General features: G+C 45.9%; 1 protein-coding gene across 2 annotated transcripts in view; it reads left to right on the top strand.

Moving 5' to 3' along the window:
- Positions 1-1,580: 1,580 nt before the first annotated feature.
- Positions 1,581-15,750, top strand: part of Nebl (nebulette) — a 348,833-nt gene continuing 334,663 nt past the window's right edge. The window contains exons 1-2 of one of the 2 annotated variants that reach the window (XM_038334490.1): positions 1,581-1,673; positions 2,985-3,079. In XM_038334490.1, coding sequence (XP_038190418.1) covers positions 1,605-1,673; positions 2,985-3,079 — 164 coding nt within the window. In that variant the 5' untranslated portion in view covers positions 1,581-1,604. The remainder of the gene's footprint in view (positions 1,674-2,984; positions 3,080-15,750) is intronic. The other variant, XM_038334491.1, reaches the window with a different exon arrangement.

A 15,750-nucleotide genomic window follows, 5' to 3' on the forward strand; every position in this document is an offset into this window, starting at 1 on the left:
CAAAAAGGTGCAACTCTGATTTTTCTTGAAGTGACAGAAATATTTGTCACAGAAGTTGTTAAGTGGCATGACTGAATCTTAATCCTCTTGCTAGGAGAGGAATGTGTTTGTTACAACCAATTTATGATAATCCTAGCCGATTTGCTTGGTGCTTACAAAGACCAGGGAGGTTGAAGCGCTTACCGACTGCTGACTCATAATCCTCGCTTCCGAAGGGTCAGAGCTGTTCTATGACTCTGTTGTCAGCCCCATTCTGGAGATGAGAAGACTGAGTCAAAGAGAAACCAAGCATTGGCAGAAGGCCACAAAACCAGTAAGAGGCAGGGTCAGGCGCAGAATATAGTTAACATGGCTCCATTTGTTTGCTTCTCATAAACAAAACCAGCAGTCTCGAGATTATCATTAAAAGGGAAGACCATTCCTGTTTTGTCTGGGTCCATCCTACCCTTCGCTTGATTTTCTGGCTCTTCTGGTTTGGATGATGGGTCCGTAATTGCGTCTCTGAGCTCAGAAGAACTTTTTGCGGATTTTTGTGTTACTTAATTGGAGAACAATATATTGTATACACACAAAATGAACACCGACTGTATTAAGAAAGGCTTGATTCTGGCCTATAATGACCAATCACTCTCCAGTGACATAAAAAGTATAAAAAGTACGGCGACTAGGGGGCACCAAGAAAGCTTCCTCATCCTGGGTCGTAGGATTTCAGGCAGGCACTATAGACTCATTTTCCTGTGGTGGTTGGAGTCAGGCGGCCCAAGGGGGTGTACCGGACACTTGACTCTCTCGGTACCCGCGAGCCTCCCAGTTCCGGGCAAGCGTCTTCAGCTCCAGGCTCGTCGCAGGCAGGGAGTCTTGGCCAGTGTGCTGGGCGGTACCATGCAGAGCTGGTCCCCTGAGCCTTAGAAGGAGCTCGGGCACATCCTTGGCCGACCTCTGGGTGTCAGGGACATCACCCTGAAGTGAGAGGAGGGCATCCGGATGGGGAAGAAGAGAGAGGAAGGAGGCTGGAAGTGCGCGGGTTTGAGCTTTTCCCGGGCTCCAGTCACCCCCAGCTCTGACCTCCCCCGCCTGGCTCGCTGTGTCGCCGCCGCCCACCTGGGTGCGCGAGCCTGCTGCAGCGTGGGTGCTGGCTCCCCAGGCCTCATTGGGTGGCTGTGTGCGGAGTTCTCCGGGTCCCTAGCATCCCCTCCCCCCGCGCCGTCCTCTGTCCCCCTAGTGCCAGACAGGCTGGTTCTCTGCCCCTTGGGTCGGTGCGCACTGGTGGGTTTGGCCTGCGCGGCGGCGGCGGAGGCGGGGGAGCGAGTGAGCGAGCGCGAGGGGCGGGCGCGAGTGGTTGTGAGTCACCGGTACCTGGAGCGCTAGCGACGCAGAGCCAGCGGCGCACAGCCCGAGCCGGAGCCGAGCGCCAGCGTCGCAGAGTGCGGCCGGCCCCAGGCCCCGCCGCGCCCCCTTGCATCCCACCAGACCAGTTTGCCGGCGCTTGAAACCCTTCAGCTTGCCCAGAGGTGGCACGGGGCTCTCCAGGGGATGTCACAGCGTCTCCCCGGAGTCCCTAACCACAGCCGCAGCAACAGCCACCGCCCGCGGGAACCGCGACAATGAATCCCCAGTGCGCCCGCTGCGGAAAAGTGGTGTATCCCACGGAGAAAGTCAATTGCCTGGATAAGGTGAGCGAGGGGGCGCCCGGCCAGTCCGGACCTGCCGGGCGTCCGACTGCACCTGCTCCAAGAAGTTTTGGCACCTGGGTTAGGAAGACGAGTGGGTTGGTATGTTTCCTGGGTTTTGGCACAGGGAGAAGATGCTCTAAGGAAGACTCTAGCCGTTGTGTCTGAGATCTCCACGATCAGATGATAAGGGTGTTGGAATTAGGAAAGGCTTTTGTCCCGGGTGTAGGGTGCGCGACATCCACACAGTTGCCTTGAAGGACTCAATGGCAGCCCCAGCACGGAAGAGCCAGAATGAGTATCCAGTAGCTTGGCTGAGCCAACCAGGAGCCAAGCTGAGAATCCAGGGGCTAGGTTGAGCACCCAGCAGCCAGGTTGAGTCACCCAAGAGCCAGGCTGGGAACGGGGGGGGGTGCATTTAACAAGCCGCGTCCCCTCCCCCGTCATGTCTGTCCCTCCTTCCCCACTGCACGGACCTTGGCAACTTCATCTCATCCAGTCCCTAACAGTTCTTGTGACAACGGCTTTAGAGAAAGGCAAATAACAATTAATATGTCATGGGGCGCTACTGCCGCAGTGCTAAGAATAACCCCTGTAGGAAAGACCCAGCCCCGTGTAGCAAGCTGACCCACGGGCGCCTACTCCACCAGGGTAAATTCCAGAGGAAGTGGCTTTAGTCGGGTCGCAGCAGCTCTGCCCTTCCTGGGTGTGGATGGAGTTGAACAGCCTGTGAGACAGACCCAGCGCGATCCCTGGTGACTGACAATTGAAACCAGCCGTAGGCAGTCCCAGTGAAATTTGCGTTTGGTGTTACAAACGCCTCTGTAGAGTAATCCATCTCTCAGACAGAGCAGCGTTTTGCAATTTAGTGGAGGCTGGGTGGGGATTGAGACAAGGGTATTTACATAGGCCACCTCTGCTACTATGTGTTGTCTGACTTCCGGTGGACACGTGTGTGAAAATCCTACAAACACAACATTTAGGCATGTGGAAAGAAAACCTCTTTCATTTTAAACCACCCCCCCGCCAGTCCCAGTTCTCTATTAACTGACTTCAGGGTTCCTTTTCCTCTGTAATATGGGCAGACCCTTGGCATTTCTTCCTTTGTGAGTCTGTAGTGGTGGGATTAATTTACAAACGAACTTTAATAGCTGTCTGAGTTCTTCACTGAACTGGAAACATAAATGTGGGCTACTACCTACGGACATTTCCTGGTAGCATTTTCATATGGGCTGCCTTCCCTGCCCGTTCTGTTCGGAACTGGTATTGCAATGAAGTATTAAGTATTTGTTTTTGTTTTTCTTTCCTTCTTAGCATTGGCATAAAGGATGCTTCCATTGCGAGGTCTGCAAGATGGCTCTCAACATGAACAACTACAAAGGCTACGAAAAGAAGCCCTATTGCAACGCGTGAGTATTGCCAGTGTGCCGTGCCAGGGGTAGCCCAGCTTAATTTAGTAGACATGCCTCTTCTGAAGAATCGACGCACTGTGCCACTCGGTGTGCAGGTGGCCCGTGACCTGTTAATGCACAGACTCCATGGTCACTTACTACGTCGAAGGTTGCTGTGTTTATGTCCTGCTAATGTGTAGGGTAATTTGTGTGACTTTTCCACCAGGTTAGCTTTGGAAGTTCACAGCATTTCAGACTTAGGGACGTTTATTAGAAGCTCCAGAACTTACCCACTGAGAATGTGTGGGCTCTGACATGCATGTCAGGCAGATTTCCATTTTAATCATATGTCAATTTCCATTTTAATCACAGGATGTTGCTGTCTTGCAATTTTATATCTGAACCTAGTTGCTAGGGAAAGAAGTCTTGTTGGTTTGGTTTTCACTGAGACCGCTCCAGGTATTCTGGGGTTTGAGCAGGGAATGAAAGAATTGTGGAGTGATTCCTATCTGGTCCGTATCAGATCTGCTGCCGTAGACCTTCTGTAGTAGACAAGGTACTTCCGGCTGCCCAGTAGTAGGTGGGGAAGTAAAACTGTGGCCCTTTCTTTGAAGGCTTCCCTGAGGGCATGTTCTGGGCAATACTAGCTAGCCTTGGCACAGTGTTTACCATGAGTCAGGCCATGCTTAGAATACTTTATGCATACCGAGTCATTTAATCTTTACTAACATCCCCTGGGTGAAGGGGGACATTAATATTACTCCCCCCCATAACAGGTAACGGAACTAAATGGAGGCCCTAAGCTTCAGAATGGGGCTCAGGTCACTTCCAGAGGCTGCAAGTGACTCCACAGTGGGCAGAACCTCCAAGGTCTCCCTTGTTGCCTTGGGACCCACGCTGCTTTACTCTCCTGAGCATCCCTCTGGTCACACAGTGGCTTCACTGTGGGCTTATAGTCCTGACCATGGATTCTCCCTCTTCCCAGTTCCCCCATGGTAATGGCCAGGCCTAGAGATAGCTCAGAGACCTCTAGACGACTCTAACATTCTAGCTGGAATATTGGCAGAACCTGCTCCTTCCCAGTGTTTGAAGCAGCTCCATAGGTCTTTAGGAGACTGAGGGTCAGGTCGTCTTCATCTTGTACAGGGACTATGAAACAGTCAGCAGAGAGTCGGTGAACAAACGGTGTGCTCAGATCTCTGGTGCAGAACTTTTAAATATCTGGTGGCTGGGGGAGGGCTCGGTGGGTAAGAGCTCTTGTGCCATAAGCATCAACACCTGTAACCTCAACGTTTTGGGGAGTAGAGAGGGGGATCACCCGGACTCGCTGGCCGTCTACCTAGGCAGGTTTCATGACAGACTCTGTGTCAAGGGAAGAAGGTGGAGAGTAACAACTGGTGTTCTTCTCTAATTTCCTTGATTGTGCATGTAAGTTTCACATACATACACACATACACACACACACATACATACACACACATATACATACATACATATATACATACAGATACACACATACAGTATGGCGGAGAATTATAATTTTTTTCTTTGTAGTTGGAATTTTCTTTGGGCCACCAAACAGCTCCCAAATAAAGACACAAAGATTTATTAATTATTAATTCTCGGCCTTACCTTAGGCTTGTCCCACTAACTCTTTTAACTTAATTTGACCTGTTTCTATTCATCTATGTTTTGTCTTGGGGCTTTTTACCTTTCCTTCATTCTGAATATCCTACTTCCTCCCTTCCTGTTTGACTGGCTCCCGATATCTCCCGGGCATCTTTTGTCTTTCTTCCCCCATGCCTAAGTTCCCTTACTTACTTTCCCTACCCAGGAGCTTGTACCTCCTCCCTTGCTACTGGCTATTCAGCTTTTTATTAGTCCAATCATGTGCCTGAGGCAGGCAAGGTAAAACAGCAGCACAGCTTTACATAGTTAAACAAACACAATACATCTTTACATAGCTGAACAAATATTCTGCAACATAAGCAAATACATCACATCTTTATATAAACAAACACCACATATTTTTATATAGCTAAACAAATGCAACACATCTTTGCATAGTTAAACAATTATTCCTCAACATTTCTTTGCATTTCTTTCTGGTCTAGTTTAGGGCTCACAGGTGATGAGATGCTTTCCAAGAAATTAGAATTTTGAGGACTGAAGAGAATTCAGGGCTTCCTTGGACAAGTAGTGCCCAGATATTCTTCGAATCTGTTTTCAACCCCCCCAAACCCTATACCTGTACTGAGAAAATCTAAAGACAGAAATGAGATTTTTGGGGACCATGGTCTTCTGCTTCCTTCAGGAGGACAAACAGCTGGTTCCAGATCAAAGACTTTTGCAACAAGAAGAGAACAAGGGGCTGATAACACATAAACAAGATAATTGTTCTTTAGGGAAAGGAGAGTCAACGATCCTTCCTGGAACTGTTTAGCTTGCCGCCTAATGGCCCTAGCTTTATGAGCCACTCAGGATCAGAAAGGATCCCTTATAACTTTACTGCCTGACGTTTAACCCAATCCACAACCCAAGAGGTGCAGAGGGAAAAAGGAGAGAATAACAACTGCAAAAGAGATGGATACATTGAGTGACAAATAAAATTTAGAAAAAGAAAGATAGGAAAAAAGAGAGGAAGGAAGCTGGAGAGGTGGCTTACTGGCTTATGTGCTTGCACATCATCTTGAGGCCCTGAATTCTTTCCCCAGAAACCATGTAGAAAATTAAGACATGGTAAGAAGGAGACAGGTTTGGGGCCTGCTGACTAAGCCAGTCTGGCATACATGTTGAGCTCCAGGCTAATGAGAGACCCCATTTCAAAACCCAACAAGGTAGACAACTCCTGAGGAATGAGAATGGTACCTATGGTTGACCTCTGTCCTTCATATGCATGCTTACATATATGTACCCACATGTATTGGAACACACATGTGAATGGCATGTTCACGTGCGCACACACACACAGTCTAGAGGGAAAAACAAGAAGCAAGTTAGCTTAGCGCAGCTCTCTTCTGTGAGAGTCTCACAGTGCGCTGCAAGACCTGAACAGGGTGGGAAAGGCTAGCTAGTTTGAACTATGACTCAACAGTAAATTAGTGCCAAGACACTGGGATTTGGACCCTAAGACAAAAGAACTCCATCAATAGGAAATACCGCGCCGTGAGATTTCTGGGCTTGTATATTAGTTTTCATTCATTTTAGATATCTCTAAATTAAATATTTACAGATTTTCTGTTTCTGATGACTCTAGCACTTGGTTAGTAATCTCAACTAGAAGTGTTAGAGTACTACCGGGTTCTTTGGCTCATTTTTGGACCCGGCAGTTGACTTTATTCAACAGCTAAAAGGAAGGTAGGAATTCATCTCTCTGGTGAGTGAGAGAGCTGAAGTTTCGTATCTGTCTAACTTCACTCAAGTTTGCACCCTATCTTAGCATACTTTCTCCAGAAAATGAGGCTTCGTGAGTTGTGGATTCTGTTCGCCATGATGTTTCCAGGCTCAGAGGTATCCGTTGTTTTCAGCCCATATTTTTCTAAGGGCATGTGTTGCCATGTGACCTGGTCCATGTGGATTTCCCTCTGGGGATCCAATGCATCTGCTCTAATTCAGGTGGTGCTTGTCAGTCATCTGTTCCCTGTGGTCTCAGACAGAAGGGTGGCCATCATTTCTCTGGGTCAGTGGTGGACAATTGATTCTCGAATTAATTAAGCTCCAGGAAAATGAAGTGTTTTCTGTCTGTCTGTGGAAAGTGACATTTTATCTGTACCTAGTTTGGTTCAGTAGTTGATACACACTTGTGCTCAAATGTCAAAAAAAAAATCTTAAAAAGAAAAATACAGTCCTTCTTTAGTAACTGAGGCGGATAGGTTCCAGCAACCCCTCCCCTCTCTCTTTAGCAATACTGGTAGATGCTCAAGGCCCTTGGAGAAAGGGAGGTAGTGTTTGCATATAACCTGCACCTGTCCTCCCACATACGATAAGCCACCTCCAGATTACTTATCCAAGCACAATGTAAAAGCCATGCAAATAGTTCTCATGCTGTATTGCTTAGGGAGTGACGACAGGAAAAAGGCCTGCGCATTTAGTATAGATTCATACTTCCCACTAGTTTTCGTTCGTGAGTAGGTGAGATATGGCTCTCACAGGAAAGGAGGGCAGATTACATTGACCATCTGTGTGTTTCTTACCTGGAATCAACTTTTATTAACCTTTTGCCCAATTTTGCTTCATCCTTTTCTCCTACATCTAATTCTCTACGATTTTTAAATAATGTTAGGCCATTGGCCAGTTTCTTATCTTGTCATAGTTCATCCTGAAACATGATATCATGCACTAAGAATAAAGATATTTTCTCCAAGGATCAACAGAACCATTTTCATGTGTAAGAAAATAGAATTGATAATATTTGCATATGGTCCGTGTTTAACCTACATTTCTTTCGTTGTCCTAAGATTGTCTCTTTCAGTTTGTGTGTGGGGTGTGTGCGAGCGTGTGCATGCCTTATTTTAGGATCCAGTCAAGGTGCATGGCTTACATTTAGTTGTTAGGAAAACACCAACTTCTTCTGGCTACTACAAGTTCAATGTCAGGCATTCAATTTCTGCTCTCAATTCTCGTGGCTTGGATAGTCTCTTAAGAGAGTTTTCAGGCAGAGTACTTATGTGGTATTTTCTTTTAGACAGTAGCATATGTAATTAGCTTGAGATTCTTTGAAATAAATATTAACGTTGTGCTTAAGATTTGCAAGCATAAGCCTAGGCATTTTCTTTGTAATTGATACCTGAGGGCATCTTTTTTTAATGGAATGAGGCAGTGAATGCTTCTTGGGTTTAGATGCGTTGCTTGTTTATAGTCTCATGTGCTTAGAGAAGAAATAAGTATTCTGTTTGCTTTCATGCAAAGGAGGACATGTATAAAATGCAATTTACATGGTATTTACATTTTGATCTTTTCGTCAGGATGATCAGAATTGAATATATGCTCGACAGGAGATTGGACACAATGCACATTTAGTTCCTAACATAGCACTGCACACTATTAAAATATTTAAAAACAAACTGGTCTACTTGAGTACGTGCCATGTTTTCATAAGCCTTTCTATTTCATAAGCCGGCAGTGGATTCTTGGTTAGCACATTCAGGATTTTCTGCATCTTAGAACTTGCAAAGCAAAGAGGACTGAGCAATGTTCTTACTGCTTAGAGGTGCGGGGAAAATAACACGAGATGATTAGACAAAAAACACAGCTTGTATTTATGCGTGAATTATATGCCAAGCTAAACTACAAGCACTCTGATACCCCACATGCCACACAAAGACTATAAACCCCAAGGCCATTTGTCAAATTATTTAATTTATTGTGTGTGAAAGTCAAATTTGCATTTATTATGTGTTTGCGAAAAATATATTGGTTCTTAGAATTTTCTGAGAAGACATTATTGCTAAGAAGTAGCAATATCAATGACTGGCCTTTAATATGCTTCCACCAAATGTCACATTATCTTAGGTCCAGGGAAGGACCAGACAATGATGCAATAGTTTAATATGACCTTGCCAATAATTTCTCCAAGTCATTTTTTCTGCAGATTTGTGTGTGTGTGTGTGTGTGCGCACGCGCGCGCACACACACACGCGCATGCGTCTGCGTGCTCATGTGTAGGGCAATGGGGGTGTGTGTGTGAACATTTGTCCCGATTGTGTCAAATGTATTTTTAATTGTGAAGTAAAAACAAAACAAAACAACCCGAAAACAAAAACCAAAAAATATCCCAAACCCACAGATATCTGTGCTAAGTACATTTAGTCATCTTTCCAATAAGACTCCCTCCCACCAAAGAGTCTCACTCAACATGATTTTGTCAGACTTTGGAAAATGAAACAGCAGGAGCTGTGTGTTGCCTTTGCTGTCTCTCTCTGGCTGCGTTAGCATTTCCCCTTGTGAATATTCATTGGCTAGCTCCAGCCTGGAAGATGCTGAGCTGGGCGCTGCTCATTAAGAGCCACCCAGAATGGTCAGTGCGCTTCTGCCAGCCTGTCCTGCGGGTGCATATCTGAGCCAAGGCTCCTCTGGTTCCCACTTCGCTCTTCTCTGTGCTAACTCCTTGTAAGTTCTCTTTCTGAGGTTATCAGAGAACAGGGAAGGGAAAGTAATGAAACGCAGACCTGAGCTCCACGCCCATCCCACCTCCTGTTTCCCTTATCTCTGTCTGCCTCTTCCAAATTTGGTCCTGTAACACTCTGTGGTCCCAAGCTATTTTAAGGGGATTTTTGAGTTCCCTACTGTTAGCGAACAGTGGTTACTGAAGGTTTCCTGACCTGCACAGCCTGTCATGGACACTTTGGAGCTTGGCATTGATGGGTTTGAATCCTGACACCATCTTGTCTTCTAGAACAAGTCTTTGGATTGTCTATTCTTCCTCTATAAAACAAGAACAGTAATAACGTATATTATTTACTTTTCTAATTGTGGGGCAGAGTGCCTGAAAGTGGTAACTTCAGAGAGAAGAGGTTTATTAGACTCACAGTCCCAGAGGGCACAGCCCAGCACAATAGGGTAGACATGGAAGTGGGGGCTTGTAGATAGTCACACGGTGGGGACAGACCAGGAGCGGAGTAAGAAACTGGGTGGGGCTGTAGCTCTCAAGGTCCACCCCCTAATGTCCTGTATCCAGACAATTTGTCCGACTTCATGAAGACTCAGTAGCCTCCCAAAATAGCGCCACCAGCAGGAGACCAAGTGTTCACACACAAAAACCTCTCTCTCTCTCTCTGTGTGTGTGTGTGTGTTGGTACACATTTAAACCATAACCTGCCAAACTCACAGCACCCAGTGAAGATTGCGAAAGCCAGGAGCAGCACATAGCTGACCTTCAGCAGACAATAGTGCCCTTTTCACCATGGGAGAGTTTTGAGGGGTAAAGAAAAAGTACAGAAAGATGGAGAAGCACAGCACATAAATAATATCAGTTACCCTATTAGAAAAGTCATATTGAAGTAAGTGTGTGTGCATGTGAGCATGTGTGCGTGTACGTGTGTGTGCATCTCTGTGTGTGTTATATGCGTGTGTGCGTGCACGTGTGTGCATGCCCGTGTGTGTGTGTGTGTGTGTGTGTGTGTGTGTGGTGCTGGGGATCAGACCTGAAGTCTCATATATGCTAGGCAAGCACTGTCTCACCAAGCCACACCACTAGCCCCACCTATACCAGTTTTTGCATTGTGGAATGCCATTCCTGTAACCAGAATTGGAAGAAAGAAAGACAAATATCAAACACAGAGAAAACATGAACGTGCACTCGAGTGCTTAAAGTTTGAGACAGGCTAGTTTGTAGTTATGCCCTGTACTCCAGAGAGCACTGAGCATCGCCCATGGGTACGGTGAGGAACAGGGTGTCAGTGGCCTGGAAGTGGTCCTTTAATGGACTTCAGCTGTTGCTTTCACATGCTTCCATCCTGTTCCTGGGGGCCCACCTGGTACCGTGAGCTCCAAGATCAACTGGCACACACACCTTGCTGTGTGGGATCTGTGTGCTTTTCCATCTGTGTTCACTTGGGGAGGGAGGGTTCTTTTTTGCAAAGGGGTGAAATGTCCTTATTGACAGGCTAGGCTTGTGAATTCCAGGCTTGGATGTGGTAGGATTCATTGTTGGTGCTTAAAGCTTTAGGTGTGTCTGGGGACGCGTTCTGAAAACATTCCTTATCCGTGTTTGTGCGTTTTCATTGTAATTTGTAAAAGGGGGGAAATGTCTTCTCCTTAACAGGGACCTTACAAAGACGAAATGGCGGGAGGATGTTTGTGAGCGTCAACACATTAAATGACACCTATCAGGCATCCGCATGTCAGTCCATCTTGTTATTTATCACAACAAATTAGTGACATGGCCTAATATTTCTCAGAGATTGGAGAAAATGTCAGTCTTTAAAGTGACAACTTCTAAGGAAAGACATCGTGGTATGCTGGAGTTCTGCTGAGCAGTGATTAGAATATTCCTTGCCTGCCTTGACGTTGTGTACTTCAGGGGAAAAACTAAGTCTTTATTCCTAGACATAACCATTTATATTAAAGGATGGCAGATCTTTCCCCCCTCCCTTTGTGTGGCCATCTTTCCTCTTCCTCTTCTTGGTGATTGAAAAGGAGAGGAGAATATACTTTATATCCCATGACATGTTCTAGAATATATGTGAAATGTTCTGATTCTCAGGCACGTCCTTAAAGCACTGTCATAATTTGGCTCATTTTATTCTTTTGAAATGTCAGAGGATTGTGTTTACAGACTGTTCATGGAATTTCCTCCCTATTTGAAAATACTTACAAAAGGTGTCTTTGATATGCGCCTTCTGTCTCTTTAGGGTGATGCTTTTGGTTTGGCCTGATGTGAGGTGAGCAGAGATTCCGAGACGGAGCACAGAAATGCAAGGTCAATGCGTGATATAGATGCGTACGCTGGAGGACTTATTGATTATGTGTCAGAGAACATGGTTGTATGTCTTCCTTAAACATTTTCAGATGAATGTTTTACCAAGTGGTTCCCAAGGAAGTCAGGAAGTAAGAAAGACAGACATGGGGGTGCATGGCAGGCACCCTATCCTCTGGTGCACCGAGCCCCTTGGAGTCTCTAGGGAGGAGGGCGAGTTTTGTTTGCTGTTTCCGCTGCAGGGTTAGTGTGATCTGGGCTTTTGGCACTAGAAGTGGGATCTTGGGTAACATTTAGGAGTTGAGTCCCCAGCACAATTCAGAGCCTGAGTAAAAAGGATTGTTATTGATCCTTCTGTGCTCAAGTTTACTGCTGGAATCCAGCAAAACTCCTCTAAGGAACCCGATGGCTCTTCCTGGTTGAGACTGGATTGGGGCACTGACATAGCAGTGGAGAAGGATGTATGTGAAAGGCCAGGCTTTATGTCCACGATTGTTTCTATGGAGCTGGGAACCCGATGTTGGTTTTATTTGTATTTGGCTTTGCATTTTCTAGATGAAGCCCTGGAAAAAGTGGCCTTGTGGCGCTCAGCTTCTGTTTACCTTTCTACAGAGTCTGCTGGCTCTTTCCCCCTGAAGTCTAGGAGGGGCCAGAAGGCAGCCAGTTCACTGTGTGCATCCCTAAGTCCCATGGGTTGAGAACTAGGCTGGTGGTCTGTTATGTTCCCGCTTCAGCTCAGCAGTTTAAAAAGACTTTTAGACAAGAATCCTTGATTAGCTCCCTGGATGCTCATTATTCATCAAAGGCAGATGCAAACCAACAAGCGAGCTTGGAGCCATGGCGTGATGATACTCAGCCAGGGGCTTAGGGATCTGAATGGCAGGGGATGTCATATTGTTGCCTGCTGATACTGAATGTGGCCCTTAAATGTGACTTCATGATCCATTCACTAATCAAGAAGAACATGGTGTCTATCAAATTCAGGCCAGGCACAAGCTTTCAGTCAGCACACACATCAATAGAGAAGGCCTGCTCCCTCCCACTGGTAGCTAACTCTAGAACATCCAGTGCCCTCTTCTGGCCTCCTCACATGCATATACACCCACAGTAACCATAATTAAAAATAATGATGATCAATCTTTTTCTAAGGAGGGAAGATCTGCTCTATTCACAAGTATTTAAAAAGAGATTTGCTTGTAATTTTTAATTGTGTGTGTCTATGTGTGGATACATGCACATGAGTGCAGTTGCCTGAAGAGGCCAGAAGAGGGCACTGGATTTCCTGGAGCTGGTTGTGAGTGACTTGACACAGGCGGGGAACTCAGAGCCTCTGTAAAATCAGCATGTTCCTTTGAGCCTGGTGTCCAGTCTCCACTGATGCGCTCTTGGTGGTTTGATGCCTTGGATAGTGTATGTCACTCTCCCAAGGCCGCTCTCCTGCCGTCTCTCCAGGTTCTTGAACTTCATGCATCCCAGCACCTCTCCTTGTTTATCTCCGCATAGCCATCCATGGCCCTTCCCGGGTTCAGCCTTTCCCATGTTTGCCCATTGTCCTTAGCATTGTCTAATTGTCCTTTAGCAGGTTCTCCTGCCACCATAGTTACCTTTCAGTATGTGATTCTGGCCACAGTGCACCCTGTAGAGACACATCTGGTGGTACTCCATTGCCGCCAGAGCAAGCAGGCTTGGCGTCTGACAGATGTTCACAACCATCTTTTGTCTGTTTCTCAGTTGCTCCACTTCTCTCTAGCCATACTGGGCTACTGGCTCTGAGGCCTTTATTGGGTTTCTTAGATGAAGTCTTAATAGCTTCACCTGCAGAATGGGTACCATTCTAGACTATCTCTTAGAAGTAAGAATTTATTAGAATAATAAAATTAACTTAGCAAAATTTTGGGCACATAGTAAGGAGTAAGCAAAGATTAAGGATGATTTTATCATAATTTATCAAACACCCAGATTTAACCATTTATTCTTCTTATTTATGACTCTGTGTATGAGTTACCTTTATCTTTAAAGCTATGACTACCTTTGTGAAGTACACTGAATTTTTTAGTCGACAGACTTTCCCTCTGTGCATTCACTATAGTTTTTTTTAATCTTCGGCTGTGTGTATACTGTAGTATGATTGTGGAGGAAATAGGACGCAGACTTGAGTGTCAATGCTCACTTCCATTTTGCTTGATATAGGGTCTTCGTTGTTCACTGTCGTGTGTGGCAGGCGAGCTGGCCTATGAGCTCCCTCCGTGTCCTCTTCCCAGCCTCTCTGTAGTTCCGATGCTTCAGTTTCTCTATGCGTTCTCAGGCTTATCTTGTGCCTGCAATTGCTTTGGTGACCTCATTTGTGGGGATTTTCTGCTGAGCTGGAAACTGGGGATTTCTCAGCCAGGGCTTGGAGATGGAGACTGGAAGAGATTTATATGTTTAAGGGGCCGATTCTGGCAAATATGGAAGATGTTGAAAGTGAGTGTTGCAATACTGCAAAGCAGTACTGGAGTGGGCATCGTTCCACAAGTGAAGGGCTTGGTCCCTAACAAGAAGGGTGGCCCCTTAAGATTCCTGCCACAGTTGAGGAGTTCTCTGCCAGCCACATTCCTGACCTACTGCATGGAAATTTCAGAGTGACATCAACTCTTTCAGATATGATAATTAGTTTGGATGAGGCATAGAACTCAGCAAGGAGTTGGGAGAGGAATGATCAAAGTACACAGAATGAAACCCCAATAAATTTATTAGAAAGAAAAAATTCTTTTTATCATCAAAGATACAAACCAGGGGGCTGGAGAGATGTCCCCGTGGGTAAGTGTTTGCTTGATAAGCGCCAGGGCTTGAGTTCAGATCCCAGCACTCATGTGAACAACCAGATATCTGTGCCTGTTGGGAGTGGTGGCAAGGGAGGATCGCTGGGTTTGCTCGCCAGCCAACCTAAACAAACAAGGGTGAGCTCTGGGCTCAGTGAAAGACTCTGTCCAGAGGAAATAAAGCTCAGAGCAACAGGGGAGCAGACCAGCATCCTGCTCTGGCTACTGTACACATAGGTGTGGGTGTCTGCACTTGTACATACATATGTGCAAACACAACACAAGGGAAGAAAAAAAACCACAAATCAAAGTCATCCAATGAAAAGGCATATAGGTCAGAATCCAGGAGAACACCGGACATGGTGATTCGCTGCTTTTGCCCTATGGAGCCAGGATCTGTTACATCCTCCCCGAACCCCTGCCAAACACTAATGTGTTCAGCAACCAGGACTCCCTACCAGGCTCTGATGTCCAGACTAATTTTGGAGTTTCATTATTTAGATACAACTAATAGAGTTATTTGCTCAGTCTCTAACCCCTTCCACTCTCTAGAGGAGTTGTTGATATAACCCTACTCAAAGCTCAAATGAATTCCGTGGTCTTTTAGAATAGCCAGCCCACTTTGAGCTGTACTGACAGCATACAGTTTAGTTTGGTCCAAGGGGTTCATGAAGGACGGAAGTCACTCCTATTCCTTAAGGAAGTCCAAGTGTTTGGAGTATGCCTGTGGGAAACTAGAGACAAATGTTAATTCAATTTCTTTCTATACAATAGCTGTGCTCCACCTTTCTCCATCAATGCACCCTTTGTGCACATCACAAACCTCCTTATCTCATTATGGCATGAGGATCACTATCTGTAGTTAGTCACTTGCGAGAATTTAGGAAACACACACACACACACACTCACACACACACACACACTCACACACACACACACACTCAAGTTTGCTGTTTTACAGAAGTTAGGAAACACACACACAGACACACACACACTCACACACACACACCCAAGTTTGCTGCTTCACAGAAGTTAGGAAACACACACACACACTCACACACACACACACACACACACACTCACACACACAGCCAAGTTTGCTGCTTCACAGAAGTTAGGAAACACACACACTCACACACACACACAGACACACACACTCGAGTTTGCTGCTTCTCTGGGAGGACCCAGTGAAGAGAAGAACTTCAGAGGAACTCTCTATTTATCTTTTACAAATAAATCGTTTCTATGAGCATTCTCGAGGGCAGGGTGGTTCTAATTGCCTTTGTGTATTAAAGCGGCTGCTGTGTGTTCACTTTGACTTGCCCAGCCAGTTCTGTCAGTGACGTGGTGAGCCTTTGGCTCTCGGACCAGTGTAGCTCAGCTTTACTCCAAGCCCAGCTAGCCAACAGTGAACTCAATGAGAAGGCACAGATGCTTCTGTCCATAAGAGTCCATGTGTCAACCCTTTCTAG

This window comes from Arvicola amphibius, chromosome 6, assembly GCF_903992535.2.
Source record: "Arvicola amphibius chromosome 6, mArvAmp1.2, whole genome shotgun sequence".
Lineage (NCBI taxonomy): Eukaryota > Metazoa > Chordata > Mammalia > Rodentia > Cricetidae > Arvicola > Arvicola amphibius.